This window comes from Aethalodelphis obliquidens, unplaced genomic scaffold (assembly GCF_003676395.1).
Source record: "Aethalodelphis obliquidens isolate GAN/ISIS:26980383/991018 unplaced genomic scaffold, ASM367639v1 scaffold52, whole genome shotgun sequence".
In the NCBI taxonomy this organism is placed as follows: Eukaryota; Metazoa; Chordata; class Mammalia; order Artiodactyla; family Delphinidae; genus Aethalodelphis; species Aethalodelphis obliquidens.
The window spans coordinates 3,424,078-3,441,409 of record NW_020837996.1 but is presented as its reverse complement, the minus strand read 5'-3'; the positions used below and the strand labels follow the sequence as shown (position 1 = coordinate 3,441,409).

At 45.7% G+C, this 17,332-nt stretch overlaps 1 protein-coding gene and 1 long non-coding RNA gene across 5 annotated transcripts in view; one reads left to right on the top strand and one right to left on the bottom strand.

The window, feature by feature from the left end:
- Window positions 1-10,173: 10,173 nt before the first annotated feature.
- STK10 (serine/threonine kinase 10) overlaps window positions 10,174-17,332 on the bottom strand; it is a 118,555-nt gene continuing 111,396 nt past the window's right edge. For both annotated transcript variants that reach the window (XM_027084292.1, XM_027084293.1), the window contains 2 exons: window positions 15,919-16,032; window positions 10,174-12,664 (listed from right to left, as the gene is read on the bottom strand). In XM_027084292.1, the coding sequence (XP_026940093.1) occupies window positions 12,524-12,664; window positions 15,919-16,032 (255 nt within the window). In that variant the 3' untranslated portion in view covers window positions 10,174-12,523. The remainder of the gene's footprint in view (window positions 12,665-15,918; window positions 16,033-17,332) is intronic.
- LOC113608229 (uncharacterized) lies at window positions 12,662-17,052 on the top strand. 3 transcript variants are annotated; one of them, XR_003428270.1, is made up of 4 exons: window positions 12,662-12,832; window positions 14,722-14,982; window positions 15,854-16,057; window positions 16,932-17,052. It is a non-coding gene; the product is annotated as an uncharacterized LOC113608229 (long non-coding RNA). The 3 variants fall into 3 exon arrangements; XR_003428268.1 differs by having other exon boundaries at window positions 16,928-17,052; XR_003428269.1 differs by having other exon boundaries at window positions 16,921-17,052.

The following is a 17,332-nucleotide window of genomic DNA, read 5'->3' as shown; positions in this document are numbered from 1 at the left end:
TCTTTCATCAGTGTCTTATAATTTTCTGCATACAGGTCTTTTGTCTCCTTAGGTAGGTTTATTCCTAGATATTTTATTCTTTTTGTTGCAGTGGTACATGGGAGTGTTTTCTTGATTTCACTTTCAGATTTTTCATCATTAGTGTATAGGAATGCCAGAGATTTCTGTACATTAATTTTGTATCCTGCAACTTTACCAAAGTCATTGATTAGCTCTAGTAGTTTTCTGGTAGCATCTTTAGGATTCTCTATGTATAGTATCATGTCATCTGCGAACAGTGACAGCTTTACTTTTTCTTTTCCGATTTGGATTCCTTTTATTTCCTTCTCTTCTCTGATTGCTGTGGCTAAAACTTCCAAAACTATGTTGAATAAGAGTGGTGAGAGTGGGCAACCTTGTCTTGTTCCTGATCTTAGTGGAAATGCTTTCAGTTTTTCACCATTGAGGACGATGTTGGCTGTGGGTGTGTCATATATGGCCTTTATTATGTTGAGGAAAGTTTCCTCTATGCCTACTTTCTGCAGGGTTTTTATCATAAATGGGTGTTGAATTTTGTCGAAAGCTTTCTCTGCATCTATTGAGATGATCATATGTTATTTCTCCTTCAATTGGTTAATATGGTATATCACATTGATTGATTTGGGTGTATTGAAGAATCCTTGCCTTCCTGGGGTAAACCCCACCTGATCATGGTGTATGATCCTTTTAATGTGCTGTTGGATTCTGTTTGCTAGTATTTTGTTGAGGATTTTTGCATCTATGTTCATCAGTGATATTGGCCTGTAGTTTTCTTTCTTTGTGACATCCTTGTCTGGTTTTGGTATCAAGGTGATGGTGGCCTCGTAGAATGAGTTTGGGAGTGTTGCTCCCTCTGCTATATTTTGGAAGAGTTTGGGAAGGATAGGTGTCAGCTCTTCTCTAAATGTTTGATAGAATTTGCCTGTGAAGCCATCTGGTCCTGGGCTTTTGTTTGTTGGAAGATTTTTAATCACAGTTTCAATTTCAGTGATTATGATTGGTCTGTTCATATTTTCTGTTTCTTCCTGATTCAGTCTTGGCGGGTTGTGCATTTCTAAGAATTTGTCCATTTCTTCCAGGTTGTCCATTTTATTGGCATAGAGTTGCTTGTAGTAATCTCTCATGATCTTTTTTATTTCTGCAGTGTCAGTTGTTACTTCTCCTTTTTCATTTCTAATTCTGTTGATTTGAGTCTTCTCCCTTTTTTTCTTGATGAGTCTGGCTAATGGTTTATCAATTTTGTTTATCTTCTCAAAGAACCAGCTATTACTTTTATTGATCTTTGCTATCGTTTCCTTCATTTCTTTTTCATTTATTTCTGATCTGATTTTTATGATTTCTTTCCTTCTGCTAGCTTTGGGGTTTTTTTGTTCTTCTTTCTCTAATTGCTTGAGGTGCAAGGTTAGGTTGTTTATTCGAGATGTTTCCTGTTTCTTAAGGTGGGCTTTTATTGCTATAAGCTTCCCCTTTAGAACTGCTTTTGCTGCATCCCATAGGTTTTGGGTCGTCGTGTCTCCATTGTCATTTGTTTCTAGGTATTTTTTGATTTCCTCTTTGATTTCTTCAGTGATCCCTTTGTTATTAAGTAGTGTATTGTTTAGCCTCCATGTGTTTGTATTTTTTACAGATCTTTTCCTGTAATTGATACCTAGTCTCATAGCGTTGTGGTCGGAAAAGATACTTGATACAATTTCCATTTTCTTAAATTTATCAAGGCTTGATTTGTGACCCAAGATATGATCTATCCTGGAGAATGTTCCATGACCACTTGCGAAAAATGTGTATTCTGTTGTTTTTGGATAGAGTGTCCTATAAATATCAATTAAGTCCATCTTGTTTAATGTATCATTTAAAGCTTGTGTTTCCTTATTTATTTTCATTTTGGATGATCTGTCCATTGGTGAAAGTGGGGTGTTAAATTCCCCTAGTATGAATGTGTTACTGTCGATTTCCCCTTTTATGGCTGTTAGTATTTGTCTTATGTATTGAGGTGCTCCCATGTTGGGTGCATAAATATTTACAATTGTTATATCTTCTTCTTGGATCGATCCGTTGATCATTATGTAGTGTCCTTCTTTGTCTCTTGTAATAGTCTTTATTTTAAAGTCTATTTTGTCTGATGAGAATTGCTACTCCAGCTTTCTTTTGGTTTCCATTTGCATGGAATATCTTTTTCCATCCCCTTACTTTCAGTCTGTGTGTGTCTCTAGGTCTGAAGTGGGTCTCTTGTAGACAGCATATACATGGGTCTTGTTTTTGTGTCCATTCAGCCAATCTGTGTCTTTTGGTGGGAGCATTTAGTCCATTTACATTTAAGGTAGTTATCGATATATATGTTCCTATTCCCATTTTCTAAATTGTTTTGGGTTCGTTATTGTAGGTCTTTTCCTTCTCTTGTGTTTCTTGCCTAGAGAAGTTCCTTTAGCATTTGTTGTAAAGCTGGTTTGGTGGTGCTGAACACTCTCAGCTTTTGCTTGTCTGTAAAGGTTTTAATTTCTCCATCAAATCTGAATGAGATCCTTGCTGGGTAGAGTAATCTTGGTTGCAGGTTTTTCTCCTTCATCACTTTTAATATGTCCTGCCACTCCCTTCTGGCTTGCAGAGTTTCTGCTGAGAGATCAGCTGTTAACCTTATGGGGATTCCCTTGTGTGTTATTTTTCCCTTGCTGCTTTTAATATGCTTTCTTTGTATTTAATTTTTGACAGTTTGATTAACATGTGTCTTGGCGTATTTCTCCTTGGATTTATCCTGTATGGGACTTTCTGTGCTTCCTGGACTTGATTAACTATTTCCTTTCCCATATTAGGGAAGTTTTCAACTATAATCTCTTCAAATATTTTCTCAGTCCCTTTCTTTATCTCTTCTTCTTCTGGAACCCCTATAATTCGAATGTTGGTGCATTTAATGTTGTCCCAGAGATCTCTGAGACTGTCCTGAGTCCTTTTCATTCTTTTTTCTTTATTCTGCTCTGCAGTAGTTATTTCCACTATTTTATCTTCCAGGTCACTTATCCGTTTTTCTGCCTCAGTTATTCTGCTATTGATCCCATCTAGAGTATTTTTAATTCCATTTATTTTGTTCATCATTGTTTGTTTCATCTTTAGTTCTTCTAGGTCCTTGTTAAATGTTTCTTGCAGTTTGTCCATTCTATTTCCAAGATTTTGGATCATCCTTACTATCATTATTCTGAATTCTTTTTCAGGTAGACTGCCTATTTCCTCTTCATTTGTTAGGTCTGGTGGGTTTTTATCTTGCTCCTTCATCCGCTGTGTGTTTTTCTGTCTTCTCATTTTGCTTATCTTACTGTGTTTGGGATCTCCTTTTTGCAGCCTGCAGGTTCGTAGTTCCCGTTGTTTTTGGTGTCTGTCCCCAGTGGCTAAGGTTGGTTCAGTGGGTTGTGTAGGCTTCCTGGTGGAGGGGACTAGCACCTGTGTTCTGGTGGATGAGGCTGGACCTTGTCTCTCTGGTAGGCAGGTCCACGTCTGGTGGTGTGTTTGGGGGTGTCTGTGGACTTATTATGATTTTAGGCAGCCTCTCTGCTAATGGGTGGGGTTGTGTTCCTTTTTTGCTAGTTGTTTGGCACAGGGTGTCCAGCACTGTAGTTGCTGGTTGTTGAGTGAAGCTGGGTGCTTGTGTTGAGATGGAGATCTCTGGGAGTTTTTCGCCATTTGATATTATGTGGAGCTGGGGGGTCTCTCGTTGACCAGTGTCCTGAAGTTGGCTCTCCCACCTCAGAGGCACAGCACTGACTCGTGGCTGCAGCACCAAGAGCCTTTCATCCACACGGCTCAGAATAAAAGGGAGAAAAAGTAGAGAGAAAGAATTAGTAGAAGTAGGAAGGAAGGAGGGAAGGAAGGAAGGAAGAAAGATAGGAAGGAAGGAAGGAAGGAAGAAGAAAGAAAGGAGGGAAGGAAGGAAGGAAGAAAGAAAGAAGAAAAGAGGAAACAAGGAAAGAAAGAAGGGAGGGAGGGAGGGACAGTGGGAGGAAGGAAGGAAGGAAAAAAGAAAGAAAAGATAAAGTAAAATAAAGTAAAATATAATAAAGTTATTAAATTAAAAAATAATTATTAAGAAACAAAAATTAAAAAAAAAAAACAAAAAAACGGACCGACAGAACCTTAGGACAAATGGTGGAAGCAAAGCTATACAGACAAAATCTCACACAGAAGCATACACATACACACTCACAAAAAGAGGAAATGGGGAAAAAATCATAAATCTTGCTCTCAAAGTCCACCTCCTCAATTTGGGATGATTCGTTGTCTATTCATGTATTCCACAGATGCTGGGTACATCAAGTTGATTGTGGAGCTTTAATCCGCTGCTTCTGAGGCTGCTGGGAGAGATTTCCCTTTCTCTTCTTTGTTCTCACAGCTCCCAGGGTTCAGCTTTGGATTTGGCCCCGCCTCTGCGTGTAGGTCGCTGGAGGGCGTCTGTTTTTCCGCTCAGACAGGACGGGGTTAAAGGAGCCGCTGATTCGGGGGCTCTGGCTCACTCAGGCCGGGGGGACGGAGGGGCACAGAGTGCGGGGCGGACCTGCGGCGGCAAAGGCCAGCGTGACGTTGCACCAGCCTGAGGCGCGCCGTGCGCTCTCCCGGGGGAGTTGTCCCTGGATCCCGGGACCCTGGCAGGGGCGGGCTGCACAGGCTTCCCGGAAGGGAGGTGTGGATAGTGACCTGTGCTCGCACACAGGCTTCTTGGTGGCGGCAGCAGCAGCCTTAGCGTCTCGACCCGTCTCTGGGGTCCCCACTTTTAGCCGCGGCTCGCGCCCGTCTCTGGAGCTCCTTTAAGCAGCGCTCTTAATCCCCTCTCCTCGAGCACCAGGAAACAAAGAGGGAAGAAAAAGTCTCCTGCCTTTTCGGCAACTCCAGACCTTTTCCCGTGCTTCCTCCCGGCTATCCGTGGTGCACTAACCCTTTCAGGCTGTGTTCAGGCCGCCAACCCCAGTCCTCTCCCTGCGCTCAACCAAAGCCCGAGCCTCAGCTCCCAGCCCCACCCGCCCCGGCGGGGGAGCAGACAAGCCTCTCGGGCTGGTGAGTGCCGGCCGGCACCGATACTCTGTGCGGGAATCTCCCCGCTTTGCCCTCCACACCCCTGTTGCTGCGCTCTCCTCCGCAGCTCCCAAGCTTACCCCCTCCGCCACCCGCAGTCTCTGCCCGCGAAGTGGCTTCCTAGTGTGTGGAAACCTTTCCTCCTTCACAGCTCCCTCCCACTGGTGCAGGTCCCATCCCTATTCTTTTGTCTCTGTTTTTTCTTTTTTTCTTTTTCCCTACCCAGGTACGTGGGGAGTTTCTTGCCTTTTGGGAGGTCTGAGGTCTTCTGCCAGCCTTCAGTAGGTGTTCTGTAGGAGTTGTTCCACATGTAGATGTATTTCTGATGTATCTGTGGGGAGGAAGGTGATCTCCGTGTCTTACTCTTCCACCATCTTCCCCTCGTCCCATTTTTTTAATTTTTTAAAAATTTGTATTGGAGCATAGTTGATTCACAATGCTGTGTTAGTTTCAGGTGTACAGCAAAGTGAATCAGTTATACATATATTGGGAAAAGTATACATATATTACGGAAAAACCCAACATTTTGGCCAACCCAATATATATATATCCATTCTTCTTCAGATTCTTTTCCCATATAGGTTATTAAAGAATATTGAGTAGAGTTCCCTGTGCTATACAGTAGATCCTGTTGTTTATCTATCTTATATATAGTATTGTGTATATGTTACTCCCAATCTCCTAATTTATCACTTCCCTTCAGGTTTCCCCTTTGGTAACCATAAATTTGATTTTTAGATCTGTGAGTCTGTTTCTGTTTTGTAAGTAAGTTCATTTGTATCATTTTTTTTTTGTGAATTCCACATATAAGTGGTATCATGTGATATTTGTCTTTCTCTGACTTACTTCACTCAGTATGATAATCTCTAGGTCCATCCATGTTGCTGCAAATGGCATTATTTCATTCTTTTTTATGGCTGAGTAATATTCTGTTGTGTATATATGTACCACATCTTCTTCATCCATTCCTCTGTTGATGGACATTTAGGTTGCTTCCATGTCTTGGCTGTTGTAAATAGTGGTGCATTGGGGTGCATGTATCTTTTTGAATTACGGTTTTCTCCGGATATATGCCCAGGAGTGGGCTTGCTGGATCATATGGTAGTTCTATACTTAGTTTTTTAAGGAACCTCCATACTGTTCTCCATAATGGTTGTACCAATTTACATTCCCACCCCACTTGAATTTAAAAGACCTCTTTTTTTTTCTCTTCTCAATTTGGGGGGCTACAGATAGATCAGGTAGTTCCTGAGAGCCCAGGCAGAATAGTTACATTGCAGAAGCAGAGGAGAGAAATGCAAACTCCTTGAGTTCAGATAGAATAGTTACGTTGCAAAGGCAGAGGAGAAAGATGCAAGCTCCTCTCCCCGCCCCACCCCCACTGCCTGTTTTTCTTTAAAATCCCAGTAAGTAGCCCAAGGCTGGAGTCTTGGGTGATGTGGGCTGTGTTTGTATTTCAAGGCTTAAGTGCTCCACTGTGCCCACAATGTCGGCGGAGACTTGCAGGAGCTATTGGACAGACAAAACTACATAAAACAAAGATACCAATGACAAAAACTTAAAGACACGAACAAGAAGTTTTCAGGATAAAGGGGACCGGAGTGCAGGTATAAGGATCAAGGGAGAGATAAAGGGAGGAGGGACAGAAAAGACTGAAAAAAGAGAGACAGCAGGAAAATAAAGGTGAGAATATCAGGACAATAGGACTTCCAGCCACTACACAGTATGAGGTTTGAGCCTCTATCACTCTCATAAATCTTCCCTGCAGAGAGAGCCCGCTGGACCAGGATTTGCACAGTGTGAGGCGAGCCTTTCCCGCCTCTGCTTGTCACCTGTCAAGGTGAGCCATTGCCGGCCAGAGGGAGCATGGTCTCACAAGCTGAGAGGAGTGATGCTGTAGCTGCCTGACGTCCACGCGGAAGGATAGGCCAGAAGTAGGAGAGGACAGAGAGAGGAGAGGTAGAGAGCTATCAGGAGAGGGAAAGGGACAAGGGAGAGGGGGAAGCATTGCCTGAATGAGGGTACTGAGGCCCCCAGGGGCCAGGAAGGCAGACTTACCAAACATGGTGATGCTGAAACAAGACGTTCAGGTGGGAAGCTGCAGCATTCGGTGGTCCCAGAGGTGCCCAGATCCCCTTCCGGGAAGGGGACAACTGCCCCACATTGGGTGCCATAAATCTGTTACCAACCAGGGTTCTTGGCCTCCTTAATCAATAGATATTGATAAGAGGCTAGACTGGAAATTCAGGTAAGGCTTTTCCCTTCCCAGGGAAGGGGGCGTGGGCATGAGCTGGTTCCTTATATGGGGTGAGGGTAGGGGTGTGTCCAAGGACCAGCCTGGAGGGGTGGCTTCGGTGGTGTGTCCAGCCCTTTGGTGGTGCTTTGTGGAGGGGGCATGCATGGTACCCTGCTTTTGCTCCTGACACCCTGCTTTTTCTCCCAGCTCTTCAGAAATGAGAGTTGGGTTCTTCTGGCCTCTTTGTATCCCGTTGCGCATAACTTGCCCCATCTGTGCATGCATGCAGTTGTTTTTAGTCCCTTGTAGTTTCTTTGTGTTCTGTTGCTCGAAGAGACATTTGCCCAGGTGCAAGCACTGCAGCAAAGGGTCCCAGGTCCCAGCCTGTCTCATGTTCAGTATTTTTGTCCAGATTTTCTAATCGTCCTCAGTGTCAAGACTGATCAGGATGACCTAGTCTGCCATCACTGGAATTGAAAGTTCTCTGTTTCATTTTTAACTAAAGACATACTTGTTAATCAGACATAGTGAACACCCATGGTAGCACAGTGAGTTAATATACATCCATTCTATAGCCCCCAGATCCCTACTGCTCCCTTTATGGCATGAGAAGCCCAGACTGCGTATCTTGGTGTTGCAGCGTGCTGGATTCTGGGTGTTTAGGGGTCAGCTAAGGTCTTACTCCCTGCCCTCATGAAGCCTGCAGTCTGCCCTTTCCTTCCTAAAGTCTCCAACCTTTGTGAGCCAATCTTCCCATTTGATTTTGTCTCTGTTCTTCTCGGCCCATCTCTTGGATTGCTACACTCATGATTTCAATTGTCCTTCCTCTGAGTAAACTCTTTCCCAGCCTTCGTACTGCTCTCGGGGCAGTAAAGGTCAGCCTGAGCCTGGAATGCCGGTCTGGCCCTGTCCTTTTCTCAGCCTCATGGCCCATAAACCATTCACTCTCAACTATAGCCCAGTCTCTGAATGCATGTGTTTTGGCACATACAAGTTTGTTCTCCTAGACTCGGCATCACCTCCACTGGGAAGCCTTCCCTGATTCTCCCAGGCTACATCAGCCTGAACTAACACTCTGCTTCACCAGGTCTGTTTCCCCAGGAGGACAAGCATTTTGAAGCCAGTGTCAATGTCTTATTCATTTCAGCGTCTCTAACACTTGGCGTTTAAGAGGTGTCAATTAATGTGGAAGGATCTCATGGGAAATCTCATGGGAACTTGGGAAAAGTGCCACACATCCCCTAATGCACTGTCTTTTCCACCAGTCGAATGAACCTTTTTCCCTGGGAACCTCAGTCAATTTCTACTCCTTAATGGGAGGCATGCCAGCTGCTTATCCGCCTGCATCCCCTCAGACACATTGAGTTCACAGACCTTTGGGACACTGTGACAGTGGACTGCCACCTGCTGGTGAAAAGGTTTCTTGGACAGTGACAGGAAAGTTTCTAGGCCAGTGACAACTCAGGGCTACAGACAGAGGAGGGGTTCTTAAGGCATTCCACAAACAATATAAACCCCTTCTCAGAATAGTATTTTCAAATGCACAGTATAAAGCACATAGATTACAAGTGAAACCAGTCATAATGAAATAGAGGTGTCAAAATATCAGAAAATATATACACTATGTGTGATATATGTCATATGTATTATATTTGTATCTCATTAAATAACAAGATCTAGTAGTAGGTCCAATAACTACTATAATTAAATGATGAACGAAAATGATAATTGAAGATGTCTGCAACAGCTGTAACGTGAGATGCAGTCTCTGTGATTTCTACTGCTGACATAGTCACAAGTACTGCTAATAATATTAGAGTTTGTTGCCTATACCCATAAGGAAAGGAAATGCTGTGTTTCAGTTGGAGGTTAGTGAAACTAAAGACCAAACATTTCCCATCCAGGTGCAAAGACACCCTGAATCCTACCCATGGATCCCTTGTGTGTGTTTGGGGGGGGGGGGTCCATGGACTCCAGGTTAAGAACCCCTGAATGAGGTTTTAGAGGCATGGCTGACACTTTTTTGGGGGCTGCATTGGGTCTTTGCTGTGCGCAGGCTTTCTCCAGTTGCGGTGAGCGGGGGCTGCTCTTCGTTGCGGTGCGCGGGATTCTCATTGCGGTGGCTACTCTTGTTGCCCTAGGCATGCGGGCTTCAGTTTTTGTGGCACATGGGCTCAGCAGTTGTGGCTCGTGGGCTCTAGAGCGCAGGCTCAGTAGTTGTGGCTCGTGGGCTCTAGAGTGCAGGCTCAGAAGTTGTGGCACACGGGCTTAGTTGCTCCGCGGCATGTGGGATCTTCCCGGACCAGGGCTCGAACCCGTGTCCCCTGCACTGGCAGGCGGATTCTTAACCGCTGTGCCACCAGGGAAGCCCATGGCTGACACTTTTGAACATGGCAGAGATGCTGGTGGTTAAGTGTGTGTGACCTTTGCTAAATGTAATGGGTGCAGTTGGCAGGAGAGGAGCTGTGGAGGAGACAGTGAGGTTCAAACTTTGAAGCCACAGGCACTTTATCAGCACTTACCAGTGCTCTGAGCTTTCGCCCGACTCTCCCCTTACCCAGCATGTTTCCTTGTCTATAAAACGAGAATGACAATGTCTTCCTCGTGGGTTGTTGAAAGGATTCAATAAGTTAACATGTAAAAACTCCTGGGGTCAAATGTTCACTGTTAAATGAGAATGATATAAATGTCTGTAGAGAAAACACACACACAGCCAAGCATAACTTCTTTCAGAACAGAAACCCCAATGTCTGACCTGCTGTACAACCTGGGAGGCACCGGTGTACTCAGAAGATAGGAAACCCTTTCTTGTTTAAGTCTGCCCTGCTTTTCCCACCCGAATCCAAGAGAACAAACCCAAATGCAAAGAGTTTCCAACCTTGTTATTTTATTAGAAGCATATTTACATTCTCGCAGTTAACTCTGAAGAGAACATTTTACAAAAGTTTTTTATATAAAGTTTGGAAACTACATAAAAATAACTTCTATTCTTCATAAAGAGGAAAATATAAGTTAGTTCTATTTACTCTGCTAAAAATTGACTGTAAATGTGAAACAGTTCCGTCTGTTCCTTCCAGAGAAAACATTAGCACAGAACACAGAGAATACTGCACGGGCCTTCTCAATGCTGGGCATTGCACGCTGGCTCAACTGTGAGACTGGGAGACCCAACCAGACCCCATCCAGGAAGGACAGGGGAGGTGTTAAGGCTAAGGCAGCACTGAGCAGGAAGCAGCAGCTCCTTGAATGAGATTCCAATGTGAACGACAAACCAAAGAAGGAAATGATCAAAGACTTTCACCTACACCATGAAACCGGCATTTCACCTAATACTCATTCTCACACCCCAGGCTACAAAAGGCAGTATTGTAACTAAAGCACAAGTCAGCCCTGCCACTGGCCATCACCTGACCATTCGCCAATGCTGGCCTCGCCTGGTGGAACTGGGTCTGTGTTCTGTAGTTACACTGTTAGTTCACGTTTTCCCAGCACCTGTGCACCAAAGAGAATCAAAGGGCATAATTGTTTCACTTGTCTCATTTGTGTGAGACCTGAAAATTGTCCCTTCTGGGTCAAATAGTGAAGCAGGCAAGCTGAGTGCTCACTAACCGAAGAGGACCAGTGCCTTCCCACGGCCCCCATGCATCTTTACTGCATATGTAAGTCTTTGGAACCCCAAGTCCCTTTTTCTATTGAATGGTTACCCTACTTTCCCAAGATCCATTTACAACCAGTCCCCAGAAAACTCCAGGGAATTGCTTCAGAAAGACAAAGCACTGAACCCTTACCTATAGGAGTGAAGAAAGAGGAAGTCCTCCCAGGGTGTGTCAACCACCCCATCACCACCAAAATAGTACCCAGACTCGGTACACCCATTTGATTCCTCAGAATCACCTTCAGTTTTCCGCTTTTTTTAAAGCAGGCATTTTCCTAAGGAAGCCATTTATTTATATTTTTTTCAAGTTAGACATAAAGGTGAAAAAAAGTTTTCTTTGTAAATAAACGGAACGCTGGGTTGAGCATTTGCTTTTATTGGGTTATCTACGCTCTGCAGCCTGTGGGGCTCAGAATCTGTGGGAGGCCAGCTGAGTCATCCAAAGGCCCAGCATTCCATCTGAGATACAGAAGCTTTGCTTTTGCCAGGTTCCTGGGGGCGGGAAGCACTGCATTTCTCCCTGATGCTTTTTCTCCCTGAACAGAAGTTCCATTGACTGCCAGCCTCTGTCTGAAGTGTGAGGCCGGACTCTGAACTAGGAGGGACACAGAGCAGAGGGAAGCAGCCTTCCCGTATCACCTGCAGACAGGGTGGGCAAGTGTGAGACAGAATGACTGGGGTGGGAAAGTCTTGTGCGGCGAGGAATTTATCCCTGAACATAGGATCCCGTGCAGGCTGGCGGTTCAGCCTGTGCCTCTGGTGCCAACCCCCAGCACGCCCACACCAACGGCTCCCCTCACGTGTTCAGTGGCGCAGGCCCAGGCAGCGAACATGTTCCAATCCACCTGGCACAAGAGGCCCAGGGGGCCAAGGGTGTGTGTGTGCGCGCACGTGCGTGCGTGCATGTATGTGCAGGAAGGGAGAGTACAAGATGGCACGAAACACTTGAGATCAGGGTGAAGCGTTCAGCCTCTCCCCATCCCACCACTGTAGATGCTGTCTCAAGAAGAAAGCAGATTGGGGGAACTGGAGGAAGAAGGGCACCCCCTGAGCAGCTGGCTGCAGACTAGGCTCCACTGGGAACCAGAATGGCTGTTAGAAGGCGTGGTTCTTGGTCTGACACTGCAGGGAATGGCTGAAAAGCCACCGGCAATTACAATAGGACACGCCCACGGTGACTTCAGCAGTAGCACTTTGTGCCCACAGACAGCAAAGCTGGTGTTTTGGCAAACAGGAGGGGCCTCGAGGCCACAGAACACCTATTCCTCCTGGTCCCTGGCCCCCCCAACAGCCCAAGTCGCTGACAGCTCAAAGGAACCTGGGGCTCAAATGGAATGCACGTTAGTATCAGGCAGCACATCATAGAACCTCGCCCTCCACGACCAGCGAGAAGTCAGAAACGCCGGGTGGGTCTGTCAGGCACAGCTGGGGTGGCACAAGGCAAGGGGCTGGATTCGAGCCGGCATGGAAGCAAGGGGGAAGGGGCTCCTGAGTTACTTGTTCACAGAGAATGGGAGGGCCCCGAGGCCCACCGGCCTGCCAGCCACAGCCCTGGGCGGCTGTTACGAAGCATCCGCAGAGCTGTAGGGGAAGAACTTGGTGGCCTTGTTTGGAGTGGTGGGGCTCAGGCACTCTGCCTCCTCGTTCATTTTGAAGAACATCTCCTGCTCTCGTTTCTTCTGGTTCAGCTCTTCTTCCAGAGCCTAGGACAGAGGGCAGACGGAGCTCGTTTGGATCCCTTAGGACACAAGTCTTCCCCAACCACAGGACCCCCACCAAAGTGGCCTTCTCTGGAACTTCCCCTCCCAGGCCTCAGTGCTTGGGTAACTTGGTCTTCCCTCGCTCCTGTCCCAGCGCCCATCACCCAGAAGGTAGGTACCACCTCCTCCTTCCTCGTGCCACAGCCACGCAGGAGTTTCCTATGGACCAAGGGCTCTGCTTTGGGGAAATGCCAGTCTAGATGGGGTGTGCAAATCATCTGGCAGGAAAACAACCCAAAGAATGGAGAAAAACCTGAGGTAGAAAATAAAGCAAGAGGTTTAACAGCAGTGTTGTCCGAGTTACATGGTGTTCCTAACCGGGGCACCGTCCTGCAAAATCAGGGGACTTCTTTTCAAAATATACATGCAGTCATGCCACCCCCCTGAGATTCTAATTCTGAACATCTGTGGTAGGACAGGGGTTCTCTACGTTGTAAAAGCACATCAGATAACTGCAAGGGGAGCATCTAGATGACAAGCACTGCAGGAGCTTCCCTTGGGCACACGCAAGTTTATCTAGCTAACTTGTGTCCTACCAGAAAAATTTCTTGAGGGTTCTCCAAAAATAAATAATTATTCGATTAAGAAAGGAAGCAGAGTGCAGAGGAAAGAGCAGGGGCTTTACAGTCAAATAGGATTCAGCTCCATTACCAGCTGGGTGGGCCTCTGCATGCTACCTTTCCTCTCCAAGCCTGTTTTCTCTCGTGTAAGATGGCAATATCACTACCTGCCTGGCCGGGCTACTGCAAAGATTAAATGAAAAACTAATGGGCTATAATTACTTAGTACTTCCTACATGTCAGACACTATGCTAAGTGCATTACATCTTATTTAATCTTCACCCTATGAGATAGATACCACTATCCCCATTAACGATGGAGAAACTGAGGCTCAGAGAGCTTAGGTCACTTGCCCAAGGTCATTCAGCTGGCTGGGAGCAGAGCCAAGATGGGTCTAACTTCAGAGTTCAAGCTCTGAAACACTGTGCCACCATCTGCAAAGCCAGGCACACATGGGTTACTCAGTAAATGTGGCTTCTTTATTACTTTCACTATAGAAGTGACCACTTTCACAGGATTTGACCAGCATTCTATTATGTCTCTCTCTTTAAAACTATTATTATTATTATTTTTTTTTTTTTTTGTACGCGGGCCTCTCACTGTTGTGGCCTCTCGCGTTGCGGAGCACAGGCTCCGGACGCGCAGGCTCAGTGGCCATGGCTCACGGGCCCAGCCACTCCACAGCATGTGGGATCTTCCCAGACCGGGGCACGAACCCGTGTCCCCTGCATCGGCAGGCGGACTCTCAACCACTGCGCCACCAGGGAAGCGCCTAGCTACCACTTTTTTGAGCACAGAGAGGTTTAGTAACTTGCCCAGGGTCTCACAGCGAGTAATGGGGGAGCTAGGACTTTCTCCCACGTCTGTCTTCCTTAAAGCCTATGCTCTTGAGCACTACTCTATTTTACCTCTATATAACCTATATATTCCTCTATAGAACCTACGGCAGGAGTCAGCAGTCTTTTTTCTGTAAAGGGCCAGATGGTAAATTTTTTTGCCTTTGCAAACCTTAAGGTCTCTGTTGCAACTACTCAACTGCTGTTTGGTGTAAAATCAGCCAGAGACGATATGTAAATGAATGAGCATGGCTGTGTTCCATTAAAACTTTATTTACAAATACAGGTGGTGGGTCAGATTTGGCCCATGGGCAATAGTGTACTAACACCTGTTTTAAGGGAAGAAATGTTATCTTCATCTTATGGCCCCAAAAAGCAAGGTTCAGGAGGGAAGACTTGTCTGAGGCCACACTCTGTGTCAGCTATGACCCAAGCAACACCTTATTGACCTTACAAGATATTCTATACTTACTGAAAGAAAGAAATCTGAATTTTTCTAAAAATACTCCACAATGTACAGTCATCTCGCCTGCCCCCCCATACATGGGCAGCAGCTCAGAGCTGCTGACTGAAATGCAAGAGTGTAAAAGAACGTTTATTGCAGGATGCAGATCACCACCTCCGGGCCAGTGTTCCAGCAGCAACCCAGGTGACTTAAGGATGGGATGATTCTACAAAGAATTCTGGAAAGAGGCAGCCCGCACCAGCAAAATCCAACGGCTCTCCAGATACACCCTGCGGCACCTCCCCTAAGCCCAGGCACCCGCAAGAAGCAATCTGGGCAGTTGCTAGAGGCAAGATGATGATTCATTTTCAGCCTCTCAGGATGTGCCAAGGGTATAGAAGCCCTAGGTAAGAGAACCAGGTGAGCATCTATTTCCTGATGCCAAATCCGCCTGTGTCAGCAGGAGTGTAATTGATTTGAGTGTCAAGTATCAAAAGTCCTAGCGGACCATGCGTGGTTACAGATAAGCGTGGGCCTATTAACAGGAAGGTCTGGGACCCTGGCCAGCTTCCAGCTAGAAAGCTCCATTAGCACAGGGAGGGAAGCCTCTATTCAAGGACTCCCAAGGCCGTTATATGGCTGAGGTGGGCAACTGCCTCCTGGGCAGATCACAGTTACAGCAAGTAGAGCTCAAGTACGACGGCAGAACAAACCTCAGGGCTCAGGACACATGATCAAGGGTAATTAGGGCAGCTGTCTCCTCAGAGAGTTTAGGAGAGTGGGAGGACATGAGTACATCCTTGGCCTATACTGTGGGCTGGTGGCTTTCTGCATAACACTATACAGTATTCATTATCTTCACTTTACAAATGACCACACTGAGGCCCTGTGATGGTCAATTTATTTGTCAACCTGGCAAAGCCATGGTAGCCAGTTGTTTGGTCAAACACTAGTCTAGATGTCACTGTGAAGGAATTTTTTTATATGTGATTAACATTTAACTCAGTAGACTGAATAAAGCAGCTTACCCTCCAAAATGTGGTTGGGCCTCACTCAATCAGTTGCAGGCCTTAAGAGAAAAGACTGAGGTCCCGCTAAAGAAAGAGGGATTGGGCCTCCATACTGCCCTGGGGCTCAGCGCTGCAACATCAACTCTTCCCTGGCTCTCCAGCCTGCAGTCTGCCCTGCAGATTTCAGGCTTCACAGTCCCAACAACTGGGTGAGCCAGTTCCTTCAAATAAATCCATAAATCTGTACCTTATCCATATCTGTATCTATATCCATACCCCAGGCAGAACCGATGGCACAACACGAAGCAGAGCCCACCACTGAGCCCACCAGCCCAGCCAGGGTTACCTTTTTGCGTGGCCGAAGCTTGTCCCGCCATTCCTTTAGGTTCTGGTTATGGCTTTCGTCCAGGGCCTTCAGCTTCTGGGTTTCATGCTCTACCAGGAGGTGACACTTTTCATTCTGCAACATATTCCAGGAAGTACAGGTAAGAAGCACAGAGGGCTGAGATATACCATGAAGGTACCAGCATCATTCATTTATTACTTCTCCTTGATTATAAACTCCATGTATACAAAACGCTCTACCTGTAAAGACACATGCACCAAAAGGTGCCTGGAAGACTATTCCAGAATATTAACATTAATAATTCTCACTGAGTAGTGGAATCTGCAGCAATTTTGCAACTTTCTACTTCGGGCTTTCTGCATTGTTTGAATTTTTCAACATGAACGTATAAAACTAATAACAATAATCTCTGCCCTAATCCCCCCACACAGAGGCAACCACCACAGAATTTTAGATATATTTCCTGTCAGGCTCTGTCCTGTGCATTCTTTAGCTCACCCTGTATACACACTTCTGAAACCTGCCTCCCTCTCCTCTTAACATTATAATGTAAACATTTCTACATGTGTACAAAGAACTAACATCTTTTACAATCATCATTTTAATTCCTACAAAATATCCCACAGTATGGTTTATCTAATTTATTTAAACATTTCCCTATTTTTGGCCACTTAGGTTGCTCTTAATCTTCACTACTATAAATAGCATTGTATTAAACATCTGTGCTATGTACTGAATTGTGTCTCCCCAAAATTCATATGTTGAAGCTCTAATGCCCAATGTGATGGTATTTGGAGATATGGGGCCTTTAGGAGATAAATAGGTTTAGATGAGGTCAAGAGGGTAGGGCCCTCAGGGCGGGATTAGTGCCCTTATAAGAAGAGACCAGAGAGCTCACATGCTAGACTGCTCCCTCCCTGTCTCCTTCCCTCCTTTTCTCCCTCTCCCCATCTCCCTCTCTCCCCCTCTCCTTTTCTCTCCTCTCTCTCTCTGCCATGTGAGGACACAGCAAGAAGGTATCCATCCGCAAGCCAGAGAGAGAGACTTCACCAGAACCCAGCCATGCTGGCAAAGCTGATCGTGGATTTCCAGGCTCCAAAACTGTAAGAAAGTAAACTTCTGTTGTTTAAGCCACCCAGTCTGTGGTATTTTGTTATGGCAGTGTGAGCTAAGACAATCTGTGTGTATAAATAATTTGTATTTATATAAGTTATATAATTATCTGCATCACATACCATTTCTTCAGGAGAGACTTGTGACGGGGTAAGGGCCATGGACCTGGCTGAGGCCTGCCAGCCTCACTGTTCCCTCGCTGAGGTAAGTTACCTGCCTCACAAAACTTAGCCTGGAATCTCTCAAAGGCAAAAGTGACAGTTCCCTGTTGATTCCTCACAGGGAATCAATCTCGTGGTTT